The sequence below is a fragment of the Suillus subalutaceus genome (genome assembly GCF_016647625.1).
Source record: "Suillus subalutaceus strain FC151 chromosome Unknown DFJ58scaffold_339, whole genome shotgun sequence".
NCBI classification, from domain to species: domain Eukaryota; kingdom Fungi; phylum Basidiomycota; class Agaricomycetes; order Boletales; family Suillaceae; genus Suillus; species Suillus subalutaceus.
In genome coordinates this window covers 22,194-32,648 of record NW_024540588.1, presented here as the reverse complement: position 1 = coordinate 32,648, position 10,455 = coordinate 22,194, and the positions used below count along the sequence as shown (strand labels likewise).

At 48.3% G+C, this 10,455-nt stretch overlaps 4 protein-coding genes across 4 annotated transcripts; 2 read left to right on the top strand and 2 right to left on the bottom strand.

Annotated features, from left to right (window-relative positions):
- Positions 1-804: 804 nt before the first annotated feature.
- On the bottom strand, positions 805-1,845 carry DFJ58DRAFT_848665 (uncharacterized protein; the record flags this gene model as incomplete). Its single annotated transcript, XM_041393665.1, has 4 exons — positions 805-1,217; positions 1,277-1,322; positions 1,381-1,521; positions 1,783-1,845. The coding sequence occupies 4 exons, from the start codon at positions 1,843-1,845 to the stop codon at positions 805-807; spliced, it is 663 nt and encodes a 220-aa protein (XP_041235212.1).
- Positions 1,846-2,347: 502 nt separating this feature from the next.
- Positions 2,348-4,763, top strand: DFJ58DRAFT_848664 (uncharacterized protein; the record flags this gene model as incomplete). Its single annotated transcript, XM_041393664.1, has 11 exons — positions 2,348-2,442; positions 2,514-2,615; positions 2,772-2,843; positions 2,956-3,033; positions 3,086-3,430; positions 3,483-3,700; positions 3,754-4,030; positions 4,130-4,192; positions 4,223-4,332; positions 4,477-4,565; positions 4,623-4,763. The coding sequence occupies 11 exons, from the start codon at positions 2,348-2,350 to the stop codon at positions 4,761-4,763; spliced, it is 1,590 nt and encodes a 529-aa protein (XP_041235211.1).
- A 202-nt stretch (positions 4,764-4,965) lies between these two features.
- DFJ58DRAFT_848663 (uncharacterized protein) lies at positions 4,966-5,856 on the bottom strand (the record flags this gene model as incomplete). Its single annotated transcript, XM_041393663.1, has 3 exons — positions 4,966-5,483; positions 5,621-5,682; positions 5,744-5,856. The coding sequence occupies 3 exons, from the start codon at positions 5,854-5,856 to the stop codon at positions 4,966-4,968; spliced, it is 693 nt and encodes a 230-aa protein (XP_041235210.1).
- Positions 5,857-8,169: 2,313 nt separating this feature from the next.
- On the top strand, positions 8,170-10,047 carry DFJ58DRAFT_848662 (uncharacterized protein; the record flags this gene model as incomplete). The annotated part of the gene is made up of 7 exons (XM_041393662.1): positions 8,170-8,287; positions 8,338-8,440; positions 8,506-8,658; positions 8,688-9,240; positions 9,489-9,632; positions 9,707-9,814; positions 9,871-10,047. 7 exons carry the CDS (start codon positions 8,170-8,172, stop codon positions 10,045-10,047), a joined length of 1,356 nt encoding a protein of 451 aa, XP_041235209.1.
- Between the last annotated feature and the right edge of the window lie 408 nt (positions 10,048-10,455).

The following is a 10,455-nucleotide window of genomic DNA, read 5'->3' as shown; positions in this document are numbered from 1 at the left end:
GCCGAACTGTAGCGCCAGCAGGGCCAAGCGAGCTGATGCCGTCTAGCACCATACTTTCCCACGGAAAACTGAGAATTTTCTGACTCACAGCTGCCTGCTTGGTTTGTTTTCTCGCAGGCGCACCAGTCAACCAAGGTACTAAGCCTCCCTGTCTCAAAAACTTCGTAGTCTCAATATTTACCGTCCTAGGGTGGCGTACCACGTGCGGTTCATTCGGGCGCATCATCTCCGTTTTTGTGGGTGAGGTTGTTATTCTGCGGCTGGAGGTCCACGCGCTTGGCACCAATGACCCTAGGAAAATGGTTGATTGGCGATGCTGCTTGCTTCGTGCGTGTAGTCTTGGATGTAGCTCGCTCTGCAATCTCACAGTATGATCACCTGTCCCTACCCGTTTCAGCGACTGACACGTCGTATGGCTAAACTATGCTCTCACCAAGCCCTTCTAGATAATCTACTCCAAGCCCATCCTATCTGGTCTTGTTAATATTTAACATCATCAGCATGGGAAACCCCAAACTACACGACCTTATCTTCGCATTTTGCCAATCAGCGCCGCGTTTTAGACATTAGATTGGGTATGGTGGGCCAAATGCACCATAATTACATCACGCGCACACACACGCAGAAAAGAAATCGGAACACAGACACTTCGACGTTTCGATACTAACGATGTATAAAAATTTTGACGTACAGTCAAGGTAAAATAGGATAAAACAATCTAAGGCTTACTGCAGTCCAATTACATGATTGTAGGGTAGATTCAGGTGAGAGTGTCGGAAAAAACAACGAAAATAATGAATGTCCTCATTTCCTATCCCAGGGGTTGTGCTTTGGTTTGACGAGCATGTCGAATCCCGAACGGGATGACGAGAACCGTGGAGTGTTGTTGCGCACTGCATGAAGATTCTGTGGAAGGCCGGAACCAGTTTCACGAGTCGAGGAAGAAACAGCCGCCGTCAAGGAAGTAACTGCTAACACGGATGCGGAGGGCAATATATCTTCACTGGGGACGGAAGCACCGAAGTCGATAGTATTGTATGGTTCATAATTATATTCGTCCTGTATGGCTGGTGCACTTGATTCTTCTGGTAATCCAAGTTGTGTGTCGAAGTTGGGTTCATCTTCAGCTGGTTGGACATCGTCCAGCCCCCAAGGTCTCCAATGATTCCAACCGCCACATGACACTATCGATTTGGGTGTGTATAGCCGTACTGGAACTGGTCCCTTCGTTTGTCATTTGAATTCACGTTTGAAGACCTTGGTGCCGAGAACTAACACAGCTGATGCCTTGAACTCAGGTCGTACCTCACTCTCCGTGGCAACTTTAAAATATGTAGTGAGAATTGGATATAATAATAAAATGATGAAGTCATGACATACCTTACTGGCGCTTCCTCTGTGGCCGCTTCGTCCGTTCGTGATCTTCAACCACGACAACTTCGGAATCATCTGAGTCAGAATCGAGGGAAGTGGCGAACAGCTTGGTACTGGCAGACCGAGTTCGTTTTTTGAGATTAAAATCTGAGCATAAGAAAAATTGTAAGTGCTTAAGCTTCGGAGAAGTTGCTAAGGTGCGAAACCTTTTCCCTTTGGGAGTGGTGCCTCAGGCCACTCTCATCCATATCATCACTTCCGACCGTGACTTGCCTTGCCGTCCTCCAAGCATTCAACTTCGCTCATGGAATCATCAAAGGAATCTGGGTCCACGTCGAGGACTGTGCCTAGATGGTATGCACATATATCGCGTGCCAATGAGTTTTCCGTCAAACTGTCCAGACTTACCAAATAGATGAACTGATCAGTCCACTTCCGACCAGCAGGATGGCGAGTTTTCAACACCCTCATTTCCTGTGAGTCCTTCCTGACTGCTCTTAACCATATCCTTGCCACTTTTGACAATCAAGTACCAGTAGTTGAGTCTGAGTTCTTGTTAGCAATATGGCGGTTCTCGAGGAAATCAAAGAGGCGGGGAAATAGGGTATGTAAATATTCGTCAATGTCACTTTTTGTCATGTTCGGTGCAATCTGCAGATCTTCGTCATCGGGTCCCTTGGATACAGCAAGCTTGAGCTTTCGCAGCCTTCGGTCTTGGCTGTGTCAGGTGCGAGCTTCCGTTTCATGCAGCCCTTTCTATTCTCATAAAATAATCGTTGATGTCAATGCGAGTCTTGGGGGGGCACAATGAATTTAGGTACTCACAAGTCACCATGACAATTGATCCAATACCTGCCTTTCGAAGGTTTGCTGCGGTTTTTCTTCTATACATAAAATTCGATCAACGAGTTGTAGCATTGACATCCTAGGGGATATAATTACCCTGGCATCCTTACTACTGCTGACCTTTGTCATGTGGCTCGTCGAGGCAGACAAGGCTAAGTCTTGCTTTCGAAATCTGTATTATCAGGCTTCACGCCTGCAGATTGCACATCAGCGAGGGGCTTGGTGAAAAATGAACCTCTGCTTCGGAGAAGGGAATGGGTTTGAGTTGTCTGGTCATGAAGGTTTGACTGCAGGTCACTGGCAATCTCGTCTCGTGAGGTGGTTTTGAGTTTGCACATCGGAATCTTCTCCATCAATGCGAGACAGTGGTGGGGCCACCAGTACCATAGTATCGGGTAAGTATATCAGGGTGTACATGCAATGGATCGGTATATAAACTCCGTTCTCAATATCAGAGAGCAAACGAATATCCTAGTGAGAGTAAGCAGAAAAACTTGATGCGAGAACTCCTCTACTTACCAGTGAAGATTGGTGCTGTGTTGTTGGACCAGAGATTGGATGATGGTTTCATTCCTCCACAAAGATCTCGCAATCTATGTTCACGAGATCAAGAAAAAGAAAAGGTAGGAGCCATAAGTGGTGGGGATTCTTGCGATTTAGCCCATGAAGGCGTTCAAGGCGTGTGAAGAATGCCTTCCATCGTCGGGCGAACTGACAGCAAACCTCTACCCAAAGGTGTTCAATTCTGGTGTTAAAGATACAATGTATACTCGACGTTCCATATGGACAGGGCGGTCTCCCGTCATATCTGAGGTGCGTACCGTACCATCGCACGCCGTTACAATACTAACCCGTCCACGCCTAGTACTCTCGACAGTGGCATTACCAACGGATGGAATCAAACCACAGTCGATTGCCCCATCGGTGACAAAGTCCATCCGGACAACTTCATCGTACATTCGTGGTCTTTGCTCCACGGGCCCGCGTATTGGACAAATCCCCACCACGACTCTGATGGCAGCGTGACCTTTGTTCAAATTGAAACCGGCGAGAAAAAATGGGGCCTATTCAAACCAATCCACGAGGACACGATTACTCGGACCAACCTCTCCAACATAGCCTTAACATTGACCGATCTCTACCGAAACCGAGAGAATATCCAGGAAAATTGGCACGGAGAAATTGTCACTCTCTTGCCGGGTGACATGCTGTGAGTGCATCGTGATATTATATTTATATCGATTTGGACTTATATTTGGGAGTATACAACCGGCAGGACAGTTTCACGCGGTTTACACACCTGTGGCTTCGTTTGCTACCGGGGGGCATTTCTACAACTACGAATGCATGCATTTAACGGAACTCTCTCGTTACATAGACCATAAACAAGGCAAAATCCTCACTAACCAAGTACACGCACACTCCCTCGAAACGTTCCAGCGAATGGTCATCAACTTACCACGCATATCGCGTCGCGTTAGTAAGTCTATTCCTTACCCGCATGAAGTCGCAGGCTTGTAATGCCATCTCCAGAGTTATACAACAGGCCCCTCATCGCCCTGTGCACTATGGTCTTGGAATGCGATAAATATGTGGCTGCCGGCACCGAAAAACCAAAAGTACGATCGAGCACCACTCAACCAGCGCACGATATTGCAAACGCCATCATCAAACATTTCTGGAAGGACTTGAAGACGGCAACCAAGACATATCGCAAGAAGCAGACGGACGGGAGCAACAACCAAATGCATCCAGGGGAACCCATCAGTAGAGAAGAACTATTGACCTGCCTAAAGCGCTTTACGACATTGTAATGTTGTCTGATTCATTTACGTACCTCCAATCTCAGAGACTTCATATACCCACACTCCTACAATACTGTAACATCGATTTGACTTCTGTCGCTTAGAGGACTCTATGGACGTTCGGACTTTGGCGCATCCAGCGATCTCCTGGACTCGTGCTTGTTTAAGTAGTGCTCTCCATTCATACGTAACATTAGCATAGATATAGATATGGCCACTGAGTTAAACCTCAATGTTGCATTTCGCAATGCCTGCCTAAGTACAAATATCGACTTGTTAAACGAGTCAGACATGACTCATATGTCGGGTTAGTTCCGAGGGCAGCACGAAATTACATTGCCTAGATATGGTATCAGATGGGCATCATTCTCCACTTAAATTGGTGGGATTCACACATTTCCCAAACGCTGCGTATATCATATTTATCGCCACTATTTGGAAACATCCTCAGGCTGTAAGGCGTTGTACCTAGATGGGTACACGGGAGTATTTACTATATATGGTCATGGAAAGAGCAACTCCGATGCTCAACACTCGCATGTAATGGATGCTACACTCATTAGCCACCCTTTTAAGACCTTTTCCTCGTAATTCGAGGAATATGTCTCCCGGCCAAATATGCACATCGAATACTGTCTCGAAGCTCTGGTATCCATGAAAGGATTTTTGCCAGACAAGTCGCTGCCTGCCGTTGCCCTCGCTGCCAAGTTGATGGCAGAAAAGTTCGGCTCCGTGTAGACTTCTTTTTTCTCAATGCTGCTCGTAATTCTGTCGTCATCGTGTATTAAGAGACTGTAACGATGAAACAGAAAATGCAATGTTAGAGGACTCAGATACTTTACTTCGAATTTTTAACATATACCCTCGGAAGTTGCCAAAGTCTTGGAAGTCTCCAAAGTAACTAGAACGACACGTTTCAATCATACCAATTTCCCACGGCCTAGTGCTCTTCCATCCATGCTCTTCTATTCAAAACACTCTGATGTTCGTCAGGCACGACCCTTTGCTTCGTAATTCGAAGCAGATGCTTGTGGCCAACGTCTCTGCAGTCTCTAAGCTTAATGTCTAAAGTCTCAGAAGTCGCTAAAGCTGCCAAAGTCACCAGTCCGGTCTCCCAAGGTGCCACAGTGGACTCGAACCTCCCACGCCAGTGCCCTTCTATCCCAAACGCTCCAACCTCCCTCAAGTACAAACATCTGCTTCGTAATTCGAAGCAGACGTTGTGGCCAAAGTTTTTGCAGTCTCTAATCCCAATATCTACAACTACACATCTTTGCTCCGTAATTCGAAGCGGATGTTGCCAACGTCTTCGAAGTCGCCAAAGTAAACAGCTACCGGCGTTTGACTTGGACCTCCCACGGCACTGCTCTTCTATCCTAAACACTCCGACGTTCGTCAAGTACCACCCTTTGCTCCGTAATTCGAAGCAGATGCATGTGGCCAACGTCTCCGTAGTCACTAAGCTTAATATGTAAAGCCTCAGAAGTCGCTAAAGCTGTTAAATTCGCCAGTCCAGCCTCCCAAGGTGCCACATCTGACTTCAACCTCTCACGCCAGGGCCCTTATATCCAAAATACTCGGACGCTCGTACAAACCTCTGCTTCGTAATTCGAAGCAGATGTCGCCAAAGTCTTGGAAGTCTCCCAAGGTTCCACATCTGACTTGAACCTCTCACGCCAGCGCCCTTATATCCAAAATACTCGGACATTCGTACAAACCTCTGCTTCGTAATTCGAAGCAGATGTCGCCAAAGTCTTGGAAGTCTCCCAAGGTTCCACATCTGACTTGAACCTCTCACGCCAGCGCCCTTATATCCAAAATACTCGGACATTCGTACAAAACCTCTGCTTCGTAATTCGAAGCAGATGTCGCCAAAGTCTTGGAGGTCTCCGAAGCTGCTACGTTTCACTCGAACTCCTTGGTACGCCGGTGCCCTTACATCCAAAACATCCCGACGCTCGTACAAACCTCTACTTTCGTAATTCGAAAGCAGATGTCGCCAAAGTCTTGGAGGTCTCCGAAGCTGCTATGTTTGACTTGAACCTCTCACGCCAGCGCCCTTATATCCAAAATACTCGGACATTCGTACAAACCTCTGCTTCGTAATTCGAAGCAGATGTCGCCAAAGTCTTGGAAGTCTCCGAAGCTGCTACGTTTCACTCGAACTCCTTGGTACGCCGGTGCCCTTACATCCAAAACATCCCGACGCTCGTACAAACCTCTACTTCGTAATTCGAAGCAGATGTCGCCAAAGTCTTGGAGGTCTCCGAAGCTGCTATGTTTGACTTGAACCTCTCACGCCAGCGCCCTTATATCCAAAATACTCGGACATTCGTACAAACCTCTGCTTCGTAATTCGAAGCAGATGTCGCCAAAGTCTTGGAAGCCTCCGAAGCTGCTACGTTTGACTTGAACCTCTCACGCCAGTGCCCTTATATCCAATGTACTCGGATGTTCGTACAAACCTTTGCTTCGTAATTCGAAGCAGACGCCGTCGCAAACGGCTCCATAGCCTCTAACCCTAATGTCTAAAGTCTCGGAAGTCGCTAAAGTCGCCAGCCTCCAAGCTGCCACGTTTGACTTGGACGCGTCAAACTGAGCCTTCCCTCGTCGGACCCCCCGTCATGTCCTCTACAACACCTCCATAGCGGTCCTCAACCAGATCCCTTCATCGTACGAACGCCGTTTTCCCTTGTCAACCGCATGCTCACATTTACCGCAGGCAAAACGTCAGATCGCCCCTTCCTCTCAATCCTCCTAGTTTACTAGTCGTTGCAGGTTCATGTCGTACGTGTTTTTTTTTGTAATCCGGCATCGCTTGCATTCACTTAGAGGTCAACGTACTAAAGACTTTTTCAGCGGTGTACGACTCTACACGTATTCGCTGATTGCAGAGGTTATCCTAGAAGTAGATCATGCTCAACCATTTGCACAAACGCTATGGAGAAACTGACGCGTTCGACTGCTTCATTCGTTTCAGACCGCACTCGCTCAAATTTTTCTGGTACGAGACTTCCTCACATTCGCATTCATTATCTTGCAGCAGTTTGCCCTACATATACTACATATACTACATATACCACAGGTATACCCATTTCCCGGTTTCACCGTGTGACTCGTCTATGCAGCCCTACAATCGATCAAGCTACAGATAACACCATTGTCGTGACCATGGACGGCCGCAGAAACTCACCGTCCCCATATCGCCTCACCCCCAAGTTCGCCTACTGTAATGCAGCAGTCCCATCCCCCTTGCCCCGCTTCCATGAACCCAATCAGTGGAAACCATGCTGGTACTCCTACGTCAGGTAGCGTGCTCTCTCTGGTTTCCTGCGACCTCGCTATTTTTGATCCTGATCATCTGCTGATGTTCCGGTGTCAATTGGAACAAAGGCGGGCTAGCACGAGACCGAACGAGTGTAGGTTGGAATGGACAGCAACAGCGCATCCAGCAGTCGTGTTCTATTGTAGCCGTGTACATGTAATTCACATTTCCAATATCATTGTAACAGATCCGGTACAACCTAGAGTAACGCGAAAATATTGTATGCACACACATTTGCACATGTCCTAGTATCATTTTCTGGAGAGTTGATCTTGCTCAGCTCTGACAACTTTCACGGAACGCCATCCATTCTCAGCACAGTTGGTTCTCAGCGTGCCTCAATCTCAAAACATTAAATTTGACCACAGTTGAAGGATTCGCGACTCCACATAATCATTATCTATAGCACGTTGAACTACAGACCACCGAAATGGAATTTCCACGTTTGTGTGTGGAATTGTGGATCAACAATATTGCCATTTGTGGCACCTCAACATTGCTCACACTCCGCCTGCCTTGATTACTCAAATCCTTGACTTAAACTCCTCGTCACTTGTTCATCAACTACATTCAATCTCACCGTAACTTCTCGTTGGAAATTCCAGCGAGTCGTTTCTCGGTGGTTTATATCTCTACGAACACGCGCTCAACAAGCACTCCGACTCTAAATACCTGCCCATCTGCGTTTCAACACATCACCAGTGCGCATCCAGCATTTCGTTGATATCCCCAACCACCTAAACTCGAGTCTTCTCTCCGTGGTTCAGTCCCTCAACTTCTCGAACCGCGCATTGCCTTACACCCTCTCCGACACGTCACATGCCTCGGTTCAACGCTCCATCCTCAAGAAAGCCAAAGGCCGCGAATTCCACACCTCGTATACGGCCTGCGGCCATGTCTGTGACTCGAAAACCCACAGTCGAAGATCATGCTCCTGGTGAGACAAATCCTCATCATCATTCACAACACCTCATTTCCGTTCCTTAGACAATGAAAAGGGATCAACGTCCCTCGGAGCTTCGTCTTGGCCAGAGAAACCCATGGGCAGACGTCGAGCAAATCACCACACGGCCAAAACGGGGCCCTACATGTACGTCGACCGAATATCTATTAACACTCGTCTGACTCCTTTGCTCCAGTCGTCGACTATTGCAGCAAGCCGGGCCAATTCTGGCCAGACGGACAAGAGCCTCCCTTCAAAGGTCAGAAAGCCGCGAAGCGTATCTTCGTCACCAAAGGCAAAACGCAACCGCGCAAAGAGATCACCAAAAATTACGAAGAAATCAAAGAGCTGAAGAACTATGTGCCGTCTGACATATTTCACCCACGAACGGGAGATATCGAACTCTACTACGACTACTCTACTACTCCGACTACGACGGTACCGACGAGGAGGATCTATTTGACATCGACGAGGATGACGCTATACCTCCCCCCGCAGTCGCTCCCGTTCCTCCTCCTACCGTTGTCCCCACTCCTCCGCGTGTTACTGTCCATGTACCGGTTGGAAAATGGGTCGATGCAGGAGACAGAGCATTAGATCCAGAAGACCTCGATCTTCTATCGGAGATTATGGACATCCCGAAAGAGGTATCCAGCATGCTGCTGCCATCATCCGACGCCGTCAATGTACGGCAGATACTAAAATTCACGCTGCCCGACGTCGACGATGGGTCCTTCGCACAGGCCGGAGCATCATGCTTTGACAGTGCACGTCCGAACGAGAACCTGGACCTCCCACCATTTATACCCCCAAAGCCGTGGGTTTATAGCCTTCGAGAGTCTCTCGACGATGCCATTCGCGAAGGAAAGAGGTCGATCGTCCACCCCCAACTCAAAGATCAACCGTTGCCTCTTTGGATGTTGAGTCTTTGGGAGAAGCTACACGCGGTGCGCGATGCCAAAATGTTGTGGCAAAATGCAAATAGGTGGTTGTCGCAAAAAAATGTACGACTGCGATATGAATCCTCTATCTGCCCGCCAAGAGATGTATCGTCTACCATACCACAAGAAGTTGGCTGGGCAAGCCTCAACTAGCCTAAGAAGTACATCACAGCTTGCACGATTCTTGTCGGACGACGCTTGGTTGTCGGATTCTCTCGTGGACATGATGATACACTCCACTATCCGACGATTAGTCCCCAACCAGTCCAACCTCGTTATCACTGACACCGAGCTCGCGGATGCGATCTGCATGGCTAAAACCGAACTTTGATTCGTTGCCCAATGCATTCAAGACGTTAGAGCAGACGCTCGCCGAAGGGAAGATTCTCTTTTTCCCAGTGTGCATCCCCGGAATGTCCCACTTTGTTGCGTTTCGCATTGATTTTAAACGTAAAACCTTGCGCTATGGTAGGACATTTCCCTAACTAGTAAGATACAAACTGATTTTAACACAGGAGACTCTTTGAATCTCCGAGGGGGACTCGGGAGCTTCATTCAGAAGTTACAGCGGTGGCTCACCGTGCGTTTCATGGGCCATTCGAAGACCAAGGAAATACCCTCGCACACGGCATTCAGCAAGATTCAATTTCTTGCGGACTGTTTTGCGTTAATACCATTGCTCATAACGTCTTTGGCGATCCCCTCGGCGTCCCTGACCCTGCGCGTGCACGAGCGAAATGGTTTTCAGCGGATCGCTTCGAGTATATTACCCGCGGTGCCACAAGAAGAAATTCCTACCGTTTCTACGTCTGATACGGTAGCAGGTCCCCCTCCTCCTCCTTCGACGTCACCAGGCGGGCTGCCGCAGTGTCAAACTGAAACGGAGCAGCAAAAGAAGGAAAAGAGGAAGCAGCTGATACCAATATTTAAGGAGAAAGCTGATGCACGAGCAGCAGATGTTGCGCGGGCCAAGAAAGAGATGGAGATGGAGGAGCAGAAGGAGATCGAAAGGCAGATGGAAGTCGAGAGGCAGAAGCAGCTCGAGATCGAGAGGCAGATGGAAGTCGAGATCGAAAGGCAGCAGGAATCCGACAGGCAGAGGGAGCTTGAGATCAAGAGGCAGCAGGACCTTGAGATCGAAAGGCAGAAGGAAGCCGACAGGCAGAGGGAACTTGAACGTGAACGCCTCGAACGGGTACAGAAGGCGGATTCGGGTGGTCG